Source organism: Brachyhypopomus gauderio, chromosome 1, assembly GCF_052324685.1.
Source record: "Brachyhypopomus gauderio isolate BG-103 chromosome 1, BGAUD_0.2, whole genome shotgun sequence".
NCBI lineage: Eukaryota > Metazoa > Chordata > Actinopteri > Gymnotiformes > Hypopomidae > Brachyhypopomus > Brachyhypopomus gauderio.
In genome coordinates, this window is record NC_135211.1 from 31,445,814 (window position 1) to 31,464,769 (window position 18,956).

At 36.8% G+C, this 18,956-nt stretch overlaps 2 protein-coding genes across 3 annotated transcripts in view; one reads left to right on the forward strand and one right to left on the reverse strand.

Annotated features, from left to right (window-relative positions):
* The window catches only part of cenpp (centromere protein P), a 65,236-nt gene that overhangs the window by 26,098 nt on the left and 20,182 nt on the right, over nucleotides 1–18,956 (forward strand). The gene's annotated exons all lie outside the window — the stretch shown is intronic.
* aspn (asporin (LRR class 1)) lies at nucleotides 13,067–18,395 on the reverse strand. Of its 2 annotated transcripts, XM_077009324.1 has the most exons (9): nucleotides 18,103–18,395; nucleotides 16,114–16,386; nucleotides 15,846–15,958; nucleotides 15,337–15,550; nucleotides 14,699–14,809; nucleotides 14,092–14,185; nucleotides 13,871–14,009; nucleotides 13,537–13,763; nucleotides 13,067–13,243 (listed from the first exon to the last, which is right to left on the reverse strand). In XM_077009324.1, exons 2-8 carry the CDS (start codon nucleotides 16,352–16,354, stop codon nucleotides 13,563–13,565), a joined length of 1,113 nt encoding a protein of 370 aa, XP_076865439.1. In that variant the 5' UTR covers nucleotides 16,355–16,386; nucleotides 18,103–18,395; the 3' UTR covers nucleotides 13,067–13,243; nucleotides 13,537–13,562. The 2 variants fall into 2 exon arrangements, with proteins under 2 accessions (XP_076865439.1, XP_076865429.1); XM_077009314.1 differs by having other exon boundaries at nucleotides 13,067–13,763.

Consider the following 18,956-nt stretch of genomic DNA (forward strand, 5'->3'; position numbering starts at 1 on the left):
TCCATATGCTACAGACATCTAAGGAAAGAGGATGCCCACTAGTGTTTTATAGTATGAACACCTGCATACAAAGTGCTTGCCTGGTGTTCTATGCTGTATTTACCTGCAGAAAACAACAACAACAAAAAAGTCAGATTTTTTCAGGAATATAGAGTACTTGGTTAATTTTGGCATAGAAAAACATGTAAAATTATTCCCTTATGCTGTTATTCATTGTCTTGTGGTATTTTTTATACTGTTCCTTCTTAAATATCTACACAGAAATACCACTTGAATCCCCTCACTGGCATTGTGAGATTATATCATTTTTGGAGTATCTACACAATCCAGTCCAAGACATACTTATTTTTATTAGTCTATCAAGTTTGTGTATTAGAATCATGACCATTTAACAAAGTTAACATGATAAACACCAAAGTGAAATATTACTTTTAAGAAACAATTTCTGGAGGCCAGACGCATTCGATCAGTGGATGTCATTGTGCACCTCTTTACATTCATGTATATCCACTAGACATTGTACAAAACATTGTGCACCCCCCCTCCTCAAAATAGACTAATAATAACAACAACAACATGGTGTCTACTCCCATTTACTTGCCAGAGATTTAAATTCCATTTGATTTTTATACTAGCCTCTTAAATGTGAACTACAAGGGCATGAGTTTAATGGCTGTAGAACAGGCACAGTCCCAAGGAGCAAAAATATTTGAAAAGAGCTATTTTGGTCTGATGATGTTTAAGAGGTGACTGTGATGACCCCACTGTTGGGTTGTTGTGATGAAGCACCGGTTGCAGTTCATTAGGCTTTTTGATTTGGATTACCTTTGTAATATAATTGAAAAACAAATTGTTAGAATTTTCAAAGATTACACAAAATGACACACAATCAGAACTCAAAACAGCATCATTCTTGACAGCACAGAGATCTAAACTAACAAAAGGAACATGTGCCGATGACACGCTTCTGATCCCTGCCTTCATCCCAACAGCACAATGCACAAGATACCCGCCAATATCAAAAGCTGATCAGCATAATGTATGTTTGCAAGATATTTCTAAATTGGCATGAATTAAATTTTTTTAATTAGCATGCAAAATAGCGTAATTATATATAAACGTAATTGGTAAGCCAAAGTATTGTAATTATTTCCACCCCCAAAATATGCATTCCTGATTACCTTGTGTGTTTCTGACTTTGTTTAAATAATTCCTAAAGCTGTCTCAAGGAGTCATATCAGCCTTTTTTCTTTCTTGTTCATTTGAGCAGAGAAGGTCATAGGCATACCTGTATATGAGTTATTCTTCCTGGAATGTACACTGTTGTAATTAAGTGTCTCTAGATGAAAGCCATACTCAAACATAGTAGGGGATCCTCTCAGTTTGAATGATGTTGTTTTATGGAACGTGCTTCCCTCTTGAGATTATGCTGAAAGATGGACTCAATGTTTTTTTCTTCATGGCAGTCCTGTATGCATTAGCTGGAGATAGAGGTCTGTTTCTGCTGTGGAAATGATCCTGGTAACTTTGGGTTCCATGTGTTCAGTGACCTCAGTCAAGTCTAATCTGCTGTTTTGGCTCCTTTGTTGAACAGAGGTGAGACTTTGCACACAAAATATAAGAAGTGTAAGAAGTGTTTTGAACTGTAATTGAAACTTCACGTGATATTTTTATAAAAGCTTTTTTCGCTGCTTGGTTATGACATGGTAGCAGTTCCCCTCAGACATGGTAGCGTTTTTTTTTTCAGGTAGGTTCATGCATTGTTTCACTGTCAGTGTCACCATCTGAAGTTAGCACGCCAAGGAAGCATGTGTCTATACAATGATGTTTTACTAATAATGCCATAGCCCCTTCCTCAGAACACTGAGAAAGACAGGCTGCTCTGGGGACATGTAGGAGTGTACCTACATGGACATAGATAATGCCGTGTCGTTTGCTGTGGTGGATAATTAAAGTCTAGCTCTTATTTATGCATAGAAACGTAAATCGAAAATATAATCTGTAGCGTCTTTATGCGGATAAACGAGGGGATTCTGAATTCGGCACAACACTGGCTGAAAGCCAAATCTGTCACATGTGAAATGCTACAGTTTGGAAACTGATCAGTTCAGTTAAATGTATTCAGTTCAGTAGATGTATGCCGCTTTTAGCCTGGTGCAGCTTATACAACATTTTCCAAAAAGAAAAGAAAAGACCTCCACTCCAGTCCCCAGGAGAATCCGTGCGGACACTGAACTCGCGAGGTATTTGCAGGAGGAATCCCTTGATTCGCATTCGGATTCACTTGCCTGGTGGCGGGAAAATCTAAATCGATTCCCACTTCTGTCAAACATTGCCAGAAAATATACGACCGTTTGCGCAATGAGCACTATATCAGAGCGTGTATTCAGCACGGTAGGCAACATTGCCACCTTGTTTAGATCGTCCCTTAAACCAGACAAAGTGAACATGTTGGTTTGTCTTGCAAGGAACATGAAGACGGAAAAATAAGATATTATTTTTTATTCACGTCATTAACAATATTATGGCCATAATTTTGCGTATTACTTTACGTTGCTCTCTCACTGGGGTAAGAAAAAATCCAGACCATCACAGCCCTACACACAGCAGCATGTTCCTGCAGCCATAATGATCAGTTTTGATTGATTTGATGCCTCCTATAGCAGTAGAGAACCGTGACCATTAAACCTGGGCCCGCTCCCATTCCGCCCCCCGAAAAAATTTGTTTCCCTCCCTAATTAACTGCAATAAATAAGTAAATTAAAAAACTGAGACGACAGTACAGCTTTAGAAACGCAATAAACAATAATATCTGTACTAGATAACTTCCTAAGCAAAATAAGGTTCCAACAAAATAAGGTTCACAGCTCCGTGTTCCTCGGAAGCGGAATATGTAAACAACACACACGAGGGCATCAAAGGACTGAATCGAAACTAGCTAGCGGTGGTACGCTAACGACAGCTAGGGTCGCCACAGCGGGCGGAAATTATCATACAGTTAAGCCCGCCCACTAAGAGGGAAGATATGATTGGTCAATTTTACTGTCATTTGAAACTGGTATTGCGCTGAATTATAACTGCCAGGCGCTCTGTAAACGAACAGCGGGCATCACAGTCCTGATAGGGGGAGACACAGGCTCACAGGCTTCCACTTAACCCCTCGCCTTCCAACACAGATTGAATAGACACGGTTGAATAATTTATTTGCTTTTCATATTTCTGTAATTGTTTAGATGTTGATTGTCAAACTGTAAGTAGATAAAAAAAATTGTGTGTGTATATATATATATATATATATATATATATATATATATATATATATATATATATATATTAGGGGTGGGCATAGATTAATTTTTTTAATCTAGATTAATCTCACTGAAATCTTGAAATTAATCTAGATTAATCTATATTAAAATGGCTCATATGCGTGCTACCCAGGTAATGACTAAAAGTCAGTTTTTGAGATAGGGTTTCTTAATACAGAGGGTGCATTAGACCAGGGGCTCATCTCCTGTTTCCAAAATGCATCAATGACTGCTTGAGAAAGTTGTTCTACTTTGATACTTGAAGAAAAAAAACATGCTCAATAAAATGTAGGCTACTCGTGTTCAACGGTTTATTCAGTTAAACATGAATTTGTAAGCCTACATACTGTACATTAAAAGGGGTTGATAACATGTTTATTCAGCTAAACATGATATATGAAATGTAAGCCAACATTTAGTACATTTAACCTCATGGACGTAATTTGGGGGGGACTTTTTCAAAAGCCGGTTTTGGTCCTCTGCAGTTTTAACGGTTAAAAAGAAACATTTAAATAGCGACGAATCTAGCGCTAGGACCATGCAGAAAATGACCGCTCCGAGCTCCGCTCCGCTCCGCTCCGGTAACACAGGTTTGAAAACTCGTTCTCGCCGCTACTGTGCAATTTGGTTAGGAATACAGCCGAGCTAAACTATCAAGTTGAAAGTCATCATATTTTGCTTACCCATTTTGACCCAGTTCCCAACCCAACTTTAAGAATAGATTAACGGCGATAATTTTTTTTATATCGCCCGATAAGAGTATCAAATTAACGAACGCCGTTAACGCCGTTAACGGCCCACCACTTATATATATATATATATATTTATATATATATATATATATATATATATATATATATATATATATATATATATATATATATATATATATATATATATATATATATATATTGTGTGTGCGTGTGTGTGTTTTAAGAATATTTTAGGCCCTCTGAGAGGGCATAGAGGGCCCTGACGGTTCCCCACTGTCCTATAGTAACCAAGAATATGTCAAGTATCATATAAGAATAAGTTGATGTGGCTTTTAATGTTATTTGTGAAATATGTTTATTTGATTTTTTTTTTCTGTCCAGTTGTTTTGGTTAGAGGTGTCAATTCCAGGTTCATAGATTAAAAGTCCTCACCAGGATTTTGCTCAGGCTTCCTGGATTGTGTTGATTCCACTAATTTTACCTGGATTGCTAATTAGAAAATCTAGCAAGCTTGTGCAAAATCCTGGTGAACACTTTTAATCTATGAACCTGGAATTGACACCTCTAGTTTTGGTGCCCCTTCACTGCACACCACGGATTGTTTGTGGATGGTGTGTTTATTAAAGGCCTTAAGAATAGGACCAGTTTTTTCCACTGTTTTAGTGTTTCATAGCAATCTAGCAACTCTGTCTTGACATTTTTGGTTTGGCTACAGCTTTCTCAGTGGTGATGTCATTAACAAGATTTATTTTGCTGCTGTACGTATAGCAGTTACTGTCGTCCTAAAGATCCATAAAGGATTTGAGGGGAAAACCAGAGTGGAGTATAATGTACCCCTGGCACCTGTGTTTTAGCTATTTTACTATAGATGAACTGACAGTGGAGAAAAACACCTGTAAAATCAGTGCATCTGTAAAGCCATCAATTTACTAGTGTAGCTTGCTCTTCAGTATTTAAAGAATTTCTCAATTAATTCTTTATTAATTCGATCTTTCATCCCTCGTCTTTACTTTTATAATTTGAATGTAGTTATAGCTTACTTTTATGCTGCTTTTCTATAAACTGTTTTGACACTTTATGGTAGCGAAATAATGAAATAAATGAACCTAATATTTTGGAAATTAACATTTAGCAAAGGACGAGACCACAGCCTAGATGAGTGTTTATTTTTGAGTGCGATAATGGAATGTGTGAGCATTAAATATTCCTTGTACAGATTTTCTCCATAGATCTTTCTCACCCCAAAATCTTCAGCAGACATATATTTTATATAAGGTGAACCAGTGTGTGATTGTGCAGATTTCAAAAGCGCAGCAGAGAGAGGGTCCAGCCAGCCCCCATTAACATCAGGATCACTTTTCCAAATGCTGATCACAGCACAGTGGTCTTTGTTATGGGGATGTGTTGCTGGAATTTGTGCTGTTCTGAGGGAAGTGGGAACTTGTGTTTTTCTCACTAGTCCCATGCTGAGAAGTCACAGGCTGAACAGAAGAAAACATTTGGTAACCCAAATGGATGCTAAAGCCTCTCAAAGCTCTCTACATTTGCTAACTGCAATATATTGTAAACATTCAACTGATTAGGTATTCAAAAGCATTGTAATAAAGTAAAATGCATAATTTAAATAAAATAATTCCCTTGCATATGAAGTGTTTTGCACAATGATCTGAAATGTTCTGCAAGGAGCTTCCTAACTGTTCTTTTAAAGTGAATGTACATAAGATGTTGCCATTGTGCTCTTAGAACACTCGTGCGATGCTTTCATGATGAGTTAAAGTTAGGCATGTAAACTTAGGCTTGTAAAGTTGGGCATTTTCAGATGAAACTGAGGTATAGAAGTTATCAAAGAAGCCTAACATTCTTAGGCAAAGAATGCATGGCCTAGCATGCAGTATGAGAAAGAGCTTATAAAAAAGTTAGGTTTCTATAAACAGTATTACGGTGTTGCCTATAAACAGTAATATTAAAACTTCAGTTACATGAAGTTTATAGTGAAGTACTGCTGAAATCAGTGATAGCTATTCAACATTTTCAGTCTCTCCTGATTGTGGAATTATGATGATTTGAATAAATTGTCATATCAGATAAGCTATAGGTCAGTCCTATGATGATGTATCCCATATTGGATTCACAAAGTATCAATTAAAGCCGATATGCTGTTGTACCAGAGTATTATTTGTTGTTTATTGCCTTGTCATAGTGCTGGTCGGTATGACCAAAATTCTATATCACTGTATTTTTCTAAATTATATTGGTGTCACAGTATTTGACGATTTTTTCCCCCCACGCATGATGTGTTAACTGCATTGATTGTGAAAAGAATTACTTCAGTAAAGTGATTAAGTACCCTATTCTACTGTTAAAAAATATCTCCACCTACAGTTGTGTTCAAATTTATTCAACCCCCAATGCTGCGAAGGGTTTTATGGAATTCAGTGCACATTTGTAATTGTGTTCATAATGAAATCTTACAAGGACTTGTTAAAGAACTAAATGCAACTAAGATAGCATCAATTTTTTTTGTCATAAAGTATTAAATGGCCTTTTTGTGATTTCTTCATTGACACAATTATTCAACCCCTTTACGACTACCACTCCTAAGAACAGAGGTTCATTCCAGTGTTTTCCATCAGGTATTGAAAACATCTGTGGATGTCAACGAGCAGCAATCAAGCATGATAAGCACCAATTAGGCAGATTTAAAAGGACTGTGATACTCAGCTCCTTCTAGACATCTACTGGTGTGTTTCCAAGCATGGTGAAGGCAAGAGAATGGTCCCAGAAGACAAGAGAAGAGGTTATTGCTCTTCACAAGAATGGCAATGGATATAAAAAGATTGCGAAGTTGTTAAATATTCCAAGAGACACTATCGGAAGTATCATTTGCAAGTTCAAGTTAAAGGGCACAGTGGAAACGTTACCTGGTCGTGGCAGAAAGAAGATCCTGACCGCGACTGCTGTGCGCTACCTGAAGCGTAATGTGGAGAAAAATCCCCGCGTGACTGCTAAGGAACTGAAAAAAGACCTGTCAGATGTGGGCACTGAAGTTTCAGCTCAGACAATAAGGCGCGCACTGCATAACGAAGACCTCCATGCCAGAACGCCCAGACGCACCCCCTTGCTGACTCCAAAGAACAAGAAAAGTCGACTGCAGTATGCCAAAAGTCATGTGGACAAGCCACAAAGGTTTTGGGACAGTGTACTGTGGTCAGATGAAACTAAATTAGAACTGTTTGGGACAATGGACCAGCGCTATGTTTGGAGAAGGAAGAACCAGGCTTATGAACAAAAGAACACCTTGCCTACTGTGAAGCATGGCGGGGGGTCAATTATGCTTTGGGGCTGTTTTGCTTCTAATGGTACAGGAAAGCTTCAACGTGTGCAGGGTACCATGAATTCCCTTCAGTACCAGGAGATCTTGGAGGAAAATGTGATGGAGTCAGTCACAAACCTGCGGCTTGGGAGACGTTGGACCTTCCAACAGGACAATGATCCGAAGCACACATCCAAGTCCACTAGAGCATGGTTGAACATGAAAGGCTGGAACATTCTAGAGTGGCCATCGCAATCACCAGACTTAAATCCAATTGAGAACCTCTGGTGGGACCTAAAGAAGGCAGTTGCAGTGCGCAAGCCTAAGAATGTGACTGAACTGGAGGCTTTTGCCCATGAAGAATGGGCTAAGATACCCATAGGTCGCTGCAAGACACTTGTGTCAAGCTATGCTTCACGCTTGAAAGCTGTCATAACTGGAAAAGGATGTTGTACTAATTACTAAAAAATAATGTCACTAGGGGGTTGAATAAAACTGATAATGATGTGAGCACAGTAAAGACATTTGTGGTTATTCCATCATAAATATTATGTTATGTTTGTCTAATTTATAAGTGCCTCTTTGATATAATTGTAAATAAGATGACTGAAATGATCAAAATCAATGTCAAACTGGCCAAAACACTTTATTTCAGTGGGGGTTGAATAAATTTGATCACAACTGTAAGTATTACATGTAATACAGATTTGCATGGCCCCACATGATCAGTTTTCAAATGGTAGCACTAAAGTAGTGAATGAATCATACAGCATGACAGCTGCAGTAAAAATGCAAAACTTTTTATTTAAAACATTTTTCAGACAACATCAAAACTGTAGGTTTATACAATTTATGTGAACCAGCTACACGTAATATTATAAATTGCACACCAGTTTGTTAATAACAAATAAGAGGTATTTAGACAAAGTAGACAGGGCTGTTTGTCAGTGGTTGTATTGTACTGAAAAGTCCCAAATATCTTCCCTTTATTAAATAACATAATATTTAAACAAATAAATAATAACAGTGGTCTAATACTGGGGAGACTGTACCATCTCTTTTAATGTGATAAAAAGCTAATTATTTCAAATATTTCCACCATATTTATTTTGTATAAATATATTTGTATAAATATGTAACTTAATTAAGCTGAAGGTGCTGGAAAATATTGAAAATGGACCTTGAAAGTGCCATACAATGCTTGAATTCCACCTTGTAAAGGTGTATGAACCCTGCAAACATAACAGCGCAAAACATAGCGCTGAAGAGCGGAACACCAGTCGCGATGCGCCAAGTATGCTGAGTACGCATTAAGCTAGCTTTATGGGTGGTGCAGCAGATCGCTCTTATTACCACCAGCTGTGACAACTTTTGCTTAACAGCATTTGCAGTAAGTGACTGCTTGATCCACGTCTGACCTTTAAAACCATATGTACTTCCTGACAACAGGCTCCCTTCTTTGGCAAAAGTTCCTTTGGGGCATCATCTTTTACTTCAATATTTGGTAGAATTTGTGGTTCAGAACGTCCCTCGTTTTCAGCAAGCTAGATTTGCGCTCTGTTGTGTGTGTGTGCTTAGTGGTGCAGCAATAAAAAGCATCCCTTGAGAAACAATTAACAACCATGCGGCGTTCCGGACACTTTTAGGCTATTTAAACCTGTGAAACCTATGAAAAATTCTTATAATAACAAAAATAAACATCGGTTTTCGGTGTGAACCAGTATACCGCCCAGCACTACCTTATGATTACACGTATTGCATTATTGGAGTACATGCTGTCATGTAATTGACCAAAACTAAATCCCTTGATACCAGATAAAGGTTTGAGGATAAATATTACTGAGGAGTGTTCTTTGTAGTGACTATCTTATTTCACCAAGAAATAATCTTCAACCTAATAAAGGTTTGTTTTCCCTCCAAGAGCATAAATTGCATGAATTGAACTTTATCAGAAGTGTGAAAAAGCTTTTCCATTGGACCTTTTGTTGAGCTATTTAAGCACACAAAATACTGCTATAATACTGCTGTTATACTGTTGCAAATTAAGTCAGTACATTAGCATATTCCACATTTTCTTTAAAGAATGTAGGGGGAGCACAATAATAGCAAACAGAAAATGGTTGATCAGAGCAAGCTGGAGATTTGTTGGTTTTTTTTGTGTAAAACCACAGTTTTCTTTGTAGAAATAATTCATTAGAAAGTCTTATAGCAAACATCTAAAGCTTAAACGTCTGCATTTATTGATTTGCAGTGATCCTTTTTCTTTCTAGTTTCCTTGAAGTTCTTTCTAGTTCGTTGTAAATCAAAATTGTTTTTCTTAACGTATTTAGAAAAAAGAAATGTGTTTGTCAACATTTATATTAAAAACAAAGTCCATCAAATTTGGTAGATTTGTAGGGTTAGGCCAAATGGTTATGTCAGAAAAGCAAGATTTACTTTGGTTCAACAAAAAAATCCCTACTTGGTCACTATGAAATGTAATGAGGTGGCTGTAAATAAATTATTTACCTACAACTCCCTCAGGTGTCTGTCTGGCTGGGGGAGCTTAAATGTTCCAAACCTGTTGTGAGGGCTCTTTTTTGTTTTTTTCTTCTTTTTTTTTTTTTTTTTTTTTTTTTGGAGAGGGGGGGTTTGTGTGTGTGTGTGGGGGGGGGGGGGGGGGGGGGGGGGGGGGTGTCAGTATGTGAGACGTGGCAGCAGGAGCCCAGGCCAACCTGCAGATTTGTTCCATATGTTTCCTGAGCAGAGTTTTCTTTTGCTCATGGTGTCCAGACCCCCCTCCTCCTTACAGTCTCTCTTAGACTGGCCAAGCTGAGATGAAGAGAAGAAAACTGATGTATTGGAAACCTTTTTTGCAAGCAATCAAAGTGCACGTTCCATGGCATGGAAAAGGGGCCATGGAAAAAAATAGTTTGGCACATGCAGTAGATGATCAGGCTTTGCCACACATATAATCAACCGTCAACATGCTGTTGCATCTATTTGTGATACAACACCACATTATTTCAACATGAAAACTATATTATTACATTTTAAAATAGAATTTTACATGGAGATAAAAAGACCTCCTTGTGCTAACATATCATAGTAAATGCATGTACACTTGAAAATACTTTCATACCCGCAGTCCACCTGCAGATGAGAATTATTACAGTGTGTAAGAGCATCTGGCACATTTATGAACATTTTAATGTATCAAAGCATATGCTGAAGGCATTTTGGTACAATAACATCTTGTGTTTGCTAAAAGATCTTTCATTTGAGTCCTAGTGCTGGAATTCACTGTCAACGATGTGGGCAAATATAAAATAGTTTCCTTCATTGAAAATGGCTGAATTACTCACATATACAATTTAAAAAATATATAGACTCTCTCTACCACGTTTGTTGGTCTGTTACCATGGACAGTAGTTTTGGTGTTTCTCTATACAGTGTACTATATATATAATACCCGATCAGCATAACACAGCTTTATAACTCAAGCATAAAAGCAGCTATATTTTGTTAGTGATTGACACATATGTAATGCAGTTATATATATTATGAATTATAAATGATACATATTATATATATATTCATATATTCAAAACTACAACCATTATACATATGGTATAACATATAACCATATATAACAGTAAATGGATGTTACTTATGAGACTGTATTACCAAAACTGTAGTTTTATTCAGTTAAAAAGCAAAAAGTAATTCCATTTTCTTATCCTGTATATGATGACACATGACGGCTATAAGTGTGATTTCAAAATTCAAATTTGTGTTTTAAACTTTGTACAATTTATGTGGCACCTAGAAATTATGTGGGGGGAAATGCAGAAATATTCCTTTAATGATTAACAGCTCAATTTACACTTATTTTTATTTACATAAGAACAGTGTAACACAGCAGTATTCATTAGTAACTTACTAGAAAATGCATTTTTGAGATGTGAACTTTTTTCTGTAAGAATTCTTTATCACTTCAGTCTGATTACTAATAAATACTATAATTATATTATAATGTCTTGTATTAGGTTACCAGATATTTTGGTAAGACAATATTGGTGTTTACTTAAGGTGGGAAAGCATCACTGGTTGGTCATCCAAGTCTAACAAGTTTAACACCCAGGATTCAACTCAAAAGCTCATTAGCAGAGTGAATTGGACACATCAGGCACACACACAATGTGATCTGGTTCCACAGAAACAGGACTGAGAAACTACTGTCTCATGAGTCAAAAACTGGACAAGAAGCTCCATCTGCTGGTAAATGATTTGATTGTCACGAGCTCCAGAAAATATTGATCTCAATCAAAGGCTTGATGACCCTAACCCAACCCTTACAGTACAGTTTAGAGGTTTGAATAGTGTGTTTTGTGGAGAATGGGGTTTTGATCTTTTGTGCATGCTTTGTAAACACACTAATTTACATTTCCTCTTTGTAAAACATGCTGAGTAATGCAAAATGGTGCATATCAATGAATCAGTTCTGAAGTATGCTTTGACTCTGAAGACTATGATGTGATTATCTCCAGCCAGTATACAATATAATCAGTCAGTATAATTACCGTATTTTCCGGACTATAAGCCGCTAATTTTTTCCCCCACGCTTTCCCACGAGTTACAGTGAATATAATTTAGTTCATTGAGCACTCAAATTTTGCCCTAACTAGATATTTAGACATAATACTGCTGTAATACTGCGAAGCCATGTGGTCAGAGGTGAACTTCAATATAGCCAGTGTGTTTTTTATTTTAAATAATTAACACCCTTGAGCCAGTGTGGCTTTGGACATGGATAATGCCATGCCGTTTGCTGTGATGGATAATTAAAGTCTAGCTCTTATTTATGCGTAGAAACCTAAATCGAAAATATAATCTGTAGCGTCTTTATGCGGATAAACGAGGGGATTCTGAATTCGGCACAACACAGGCTGAAAGGCAAATCTGATCAAATAGAGACACAGTGTGTGTGTTACCTAATCAAATCTGTTGCACGTGAAATGCTTCAGGCACCGTTCAGAAACTGATCAGTTCAGTTAAATGTATTCAGTTCAGTAGATATATGCGGCTTTTAGCCTGGTGCGGCTTATACAACATTTAACTTTTTTTTTTTTACTATGTAGGTGTGGCCTATATTGAGGTGTGCTCTATAGTCCAGACAATACAGTAGTTACTTACATGCATAATAACAATAACATTGTTAAAAAACTTTTCTAGATATTTTGATTATCATGAGATAATTGTATACCAGTAACTTCAGAGCTACCACCATCATTGCCTTGGAAATCACAATTACAGCATTGTGGTTTACACTTACATTTTCATTCTCTCATGTTGTGCTAGAGGCAGTGCTGAAGCACATTACGCCATGAAAAAAGACCCTCATTAAAGTCCAGATTATGACCCCCATTAAAGATGATGAGTGAGGAACAGAGATGTTTAGCCACAGAGATGTTTAGCCTCTTGGGATCCACTGGATTTTAACGTTTATTTGTTTCATGACTTTTGCACACCTGATTCATACCACGAGGTAGCTCCCACGTATCTGGGACCGGAATACTGTTTTTGCAGAGAGGTTAAGTATCTGCCTTTATTTTACTCACTAACTTTCAGCTTTAAACGTATGCTTCTTTTAGCAAAGATTTGATTGTGTTGTGGATGTAGTTTGTTAGGGTAGATACTGTATTTAATCATATACTTAACGTGCTTTAATGTATTTAACAATCACACAGATAAACTGGCCAGATAAGATTTATTTTACAATATTTGATTTCACACTGATTGAAATCTAAACTTGAGCATTAAAAGATGTTGATGTTCCTCTAGTGATGGAACAACTGTTTCAGTTACTTATTAACAATAGTGTTGGCCAAGAGATTCTGTATGAAGGTGTTGACAGATCTCCTGATCCAGTGAACATAAACTTGTTAAAGAACATAAACATGAACATTAAATTGTTATAGCATATATTGTGGCACCTTATGAAATTTTAAACAAGCATAAATTGAATCCAGCAGAAATCCCTGTTTTAGTCTATATTGTTTTTCACTGTTTTCGCAAAATATATTTTTCAAGTAAACTGCTTGTTCACCAGCAGGTGGCGCACTGAGTGCGCAGTGCAGCTTGACATACTGAGGAAATGAGAGCCCTGTAAAATTACATCTTACATCAAATGCTGAAGTTCTGCTCTCTGGTGGAAGGATATTCTGAAAATTGTCAGTGAGACTGAGCTCACTTTTTTCTGAAGTTGCCGAGCTGTACAGCTCTGTGTCCAGAGGTGCAGCGGAAGGTGGGTGGTTGTATCTCCCAGTATTTCACTGGGTTGGCAAACAGGCTTATGCCTGTGTAGAGAGACTTCTTGGCTTTCGCTCGAGTTGGGCAAAAGTCATTCACTCCCACACTGTTAATACCATTAGCATGGAGGTACACCACCTAATAGGATGGTGACACAAAAACACATTAATTAATGACGGCGTGTAATATGATGTTTCTTTATTTCTTCGTATAGAACTTTTGCTTAAAAAAGCTTCTTTACTTACCTGTAAATATTTAAGAGTATTCAAACCTGGGGGAACTTTTTTCAGTCTGTTGTTATCCAGATGCATTTCTCTGATTTTGGGAATGTTTGCCAAGCTCCCATTCTCAACAGACTTGATGTGGTTAAAACCCAGTCCCAGCCTATAATTAATGATAGAGAATTGCATGTTGATATATAGTCTGTTTATGGCCATTTCCTACCACTTCATTGTAGAGTTTTCACCTCAGTAAATTCTTGTATCGAATAAAGTCTTCCACTTCAATTTTTGTAATAGTATTATAATCCAGATGAAGTTCAGTGAGAGAGGAGGGAAGATCTGTAAAAATAAAACATAATTAAGTGTTCAGAATGGATTCATATTTTCCTCCCTGATTAAATTTATGAAGGGCTTTATTTTTAACAAAAATATTTATGATCGCATTTAGTATGACCAGAGAAAATGTGCAGATTAAGAATGTATAAAAATATTCAAATCACTGAAGTAATATTCTCACTGCTAAAAATGAGTCAGCAATTTGACTGTATATTATGTATTATTTGCAGTAAGATTTTTCACTGACAGTGTTGAACATTTATAGGCTGTGCTGTTCTGTGGTGACAAGAAATTAGCAAAACCATATACCATAAACCATATACTTACATTATGAAGAATAATATATGAACATAAAGCTATGTCCAAAATTTGCATGCGGGCACACTAAATGTGAGAATGAGCTATACCTCAACTATCCACATTATTCATACAGTCACACGGAGAGACCTTTACAGTCACACAGAGACCTTTACAGTCACATGGAGAGACCTTTACAGTCACACGGAGAGATGTTACCTTTAGGCACATGTGTCAGCTTTGCCTCAGCAATTCTCAAATAAAGGGTTGCCATATCATCGAAAGCTCCTAGTTCAATCCCACTGTTGGCAATGGGATTTGCCGTCATTTCTGGTGGGAGAAATGTGTGGCATTAAGGACTCCAGGGTGCTAACTCTGAAGATCTGCAGTGTTTAAGTTAACCTTAAGCTTAACCTTCATAGGGTGTTTTGATCAAGGTACGTAAACTGTGCAGGATAATACATCTTTAAGAACAGGCTGCCTGACATTAGTCATTTGCTCAGTAGAGGTGTGACCTTTTCACTCAGGGCTGAACGCACTTCATTGAAGGATTTACAGTAAAACTTTTGTACTATAACATTTTTTGAATATTTCCAAGAAAAAAAAGGCTCAGTGAACAGATTTAAGTGGACAGCCATGTAAACACAAGTTGTATGTAACAAGTTCCCTTATCAATTATGTGATGTTTTGCTTTCAAAAAATAATTGAATAAATAATTGGCTAAATTTGTAAAATATTTAGAATTACTGGTACTGGTGAATTTTAGATATGCTAATGATGGTTGCACTACCTGTGTCATACATTTTCACTGGTATAATTCCAATGAAATCATAGTACTATTTATTTAAAGGTCATACCTAGAACATGCAGGGATCGCATCCCTTTGAATGCCTCTTTTTGGATTTTGCTTATCTTATTGTCATGGAGTCTTAGCTCCAGAATATTCTTTGGCAGGTTTTCAGGAACTTGTGTTAGAAGGTTATATGACAGGTAGAGGAGCTGGAGTTTCTCCATGTTTTGGAAAGCCTTCGGGTGAATCTTTGATATCTGGTTATTGACCAGAAACAGGGCCTGTAGAAACAAATTCAGTTTTTGAAGAGGTGGTCATGATGCACATGTTGCATAGACAGCTGCTTCATAAATATGAGAAACATGCATGCAGTAATTCATTCATTTATCAGTGACATGCTCCAAATGACAAATGTATGCACATATATTTCAAAACTTCCTGTATAATACGTAAATCCTTTTATACCCTGTCCTTGTTTGAACCTCATGTCTTCCCAAATAATTAACAAAGCTTGCTTGAGAAACCTGCGAGTATTCACTTTTTACTCATCTTTTTAGTGTGACTTATTTATCTTACATATAGATTGTTTAGTCCTTTGAAGTCATTCTCCTTGATTTGAGTAATATCATTGTTTTGGAGGTCAATCATTAATGTGTCCTCCGGAATGTCACGTGGCACTGATGTCAAACCTGTGGTGAGTTTAAAAAAAGAAAGAAAGAAATGAATTCATTATACCCACACACACTCTCCATCTCAAAACAGCAAAGGGTATCCTTTGAGTGAGTGGTAAAGCACTAATAGATGCTGTGGTACCATGGTTACCAATGAGGGGAAAAAAAGTTACCTAGATCCGAACACTGAACTACCCTTCTTGAACACTGGCAACCAAAGGGACAGTCTGAAATAAAGTTGTCTTCAAAGTTAAAAACGTAATCATCATCGTCATCGTCGTCATCGTCGTCGTCGTCGTCACTCCTGTCCTGTTGCATGATGTCATGGATCTTCATTAACTCCATGATGTTTATGGGCTTGTACGGTTTTGCATGGCACAGCAACAGGAGGGCAAACAACAATAGTACTCTCATTGTGAAGATTTTAGTGACTTGATGGCCAAAACCTGAAAACAGAAGTGATGGTGCTCTCATTAATGAAGATTCCTCCACTGCCTACATTATTAGACATTTTTAACCAAATTCAGGTTTTGCAAGCTGGGAAAGTCGTATGTTTCCTAACCAGCTTGGTCAACCATGTCTTTAGGCATTGGTAAAATGGGGCAGTACAGCAACTCGGATGCATCTGCTTCAAATATTCATAAATATGGGTTGATAATGACCCCCCCCCCCCCCCCTTTTTTCAGCTCATTGCAACAGCTATATGCATTATGTTTTGGCTCAAAATGATTGGTTGTTAACAACGGTACACAAATTTTAATAACTTTCATACTCAACTAAAATTTAATTTTTGATCACCCTTAAGGGTGAAAGGACACTTGTATAAACATTTGTTAACACTTCCTGTATTTATTAAAGCATCCTGTCCATGGCACTGAAACATGTTTTTAAACAGGTCATATCTTTTGACATAGCTGTAATGTGCAAATTTGGACTGTACCTTAAAAAAAACACTGTTAAAGTTATAGGCCTTATAGTAAAAGTTATAGTTAAAGGCCATATCCAACATAGGTATGTTAATGTGATCTTATTTTAGGTGAGAGTGAATCTTAAGTTGAAGGGGGCTCTTCAGTAATGGGCTGTGGCTTTCTGGTGAAGCTGGCTTTTAAATCAGATGATGTGAGTAGAGAAAAATTCTTGCAACAGGATGTTAGGGAGCACGATTTCCATGTCCACTCCTCCAAGACACCCATGTCCACTCCTCCAAGACCCCTGTGTCCACTCAACTCCTCCTTATCATCATGAAGCAAAATAGGGAACAGCGGTTGCTTTTGTTCAAGCCCATCTGCTCCTTAACTAGTCTTAGCTAATCATAGGCAATAAAATTGTTAGAACAACTTTCTATAGGCTATACACAATCACTCAGTTAATCATGATGGGTTACATCATCATGGTCATGGTATATCACGCAGCTGTATCAGATACATTCAGCCCTGTGTTGGATTGTTTTCTGCTACAAGTTACTTGCAGAAAAGTGTGAAGGAGAAAAAATAGCAGGTTTGATATAAAAGGTGCTTAAAATTCACTTAAATTCACTTGAGCATTGTCATGCAATAACATTTGCCTTAAAAACAGGTTTTCTATAAAAGTCAAAAAGTCAAAATTCTGTAAAAGTCAAAATTCTCTGCTCATGTTCACTGCTGCAGTTGACCCAAAGTACCATTTGAGCATGTAAGTTAGAGACTTCACCTGTAGCGCATGTTAAGGGGAAATAGACAAACAGGAAATCATCAATATTCCAGAGTAATGTTCAGGTATTTTGAAGAGCAAATATAGGAGTTATTTACAAATTACATTTATAAATTTGCAACAGCATCTTTTACACCAAAATACGTTAAACAAACTTGTATATAGAGTTGATTGAATCTTTATAAAGAAGTTCGTGAGCATTATCATTTGTTTGCTGTTACTAATTGTACAAGTCATGTATATTAGTCATGTATACTTGAAAAGTTCAATACAGAATAGTTTATAGGTGTTTGTCAAAAACCCCTTACCCCTCATCTTATAAATATCATGTAATAAAGGCTGGAAAATTAAACGATCATTCCGGAAACATACCAGAGTTATTGTTTTAAGCTTTCTAAGTTATAGCCTCTTTCCCACTCAGTTGTATGAAATGATCAAATAAAAAATGTATTCTGTAAAAACAAAATCCATACCTGAGAAATTTGTTATCCTTATTTAGCTCCAGAAAGCATCCAGTGCTGTGCTAACATGAATACACTTGCCAGTATGAGATGAGCTGTAGATCACAAGATATTGCACAAAATTTCAAAAAGAAAAACAAATAAGAATTGCTCTTCAGAGAGTGAACCCCCTGACCAGACATGAAATGTCACTGCCACTATGAGGAGCTATGTGTGAATAAAGACCTCACACTGATCACAACATCGGTGAACTCCTAACTACTGCTGAAACACATTGCTGCCGGTCATATGTTTCTCATCACTGCTTGAATCCTGGCCAAAATCGTAAGCTTATATGTTCAATGGTTAGTCCTTATAAAGGTTCTCAGGGTAGGTACTTGCAAGGGGGTGGTTTCTTGCCATCTTAAATTTTAAGTATTGACTTTGCAGCTTGGGGAAACATATTACATAATTTATGAAGAGGTATTTTTACATGATGTGATTTTGCACTTATATAAAGGAGCCTTTTAAATCCAAATCTTTTTGAACTTACTGTTAAGGTTAATCGCATTTTGCTTTAATCTGTCCATATGGTTATTACACATTCAAATACTCCATGGATCTTTGTGCCTGTTGAAAATATGTCTAATACCCTGATACCATTTTAATTTCTTATGTATATAATCAGAAAGAGTAAATAACCTTTCAGTAAGGTAAATATTAGTTTTGAAGTGGACCTAAAAGTCAGTTTGAATAAATGTCAGTATCAGGTATGACTACAGTCTTGTCCTGAGTGTTGTATGACAGTTTTCCAAGCCATACATAACAATGTGCTTGCAACAGCGCAAAACTTTACTTAGGGCTATGTTTATGGGAAGATCTGTGCT

Excerpts from the sequence above, each read along its gene's own strand:
- aspn (XM_077009324.1), bottom strand. The coding sequence starts at position 16,354 with ATGAGAGTACTATTGTTGTTTGCCCTCCTGTTGCTGTGCCATGCAAAA. Across the intron at positions 14,186-14,698 it reads GCTGACACATGTGCCTAAAG|ATCTTCCCTCCTCTCTCACT; the intron begins GTAACATCTCTC and ends TTATTTTTACAG. Across the intron at positions 13,764-13,870 it reads ATACTCTTAAATATTTACAG|GTGGTGTACCTCCATGCTAA; the intron begins GTAAGTAAAGAA and ends CCATCCTATTAG.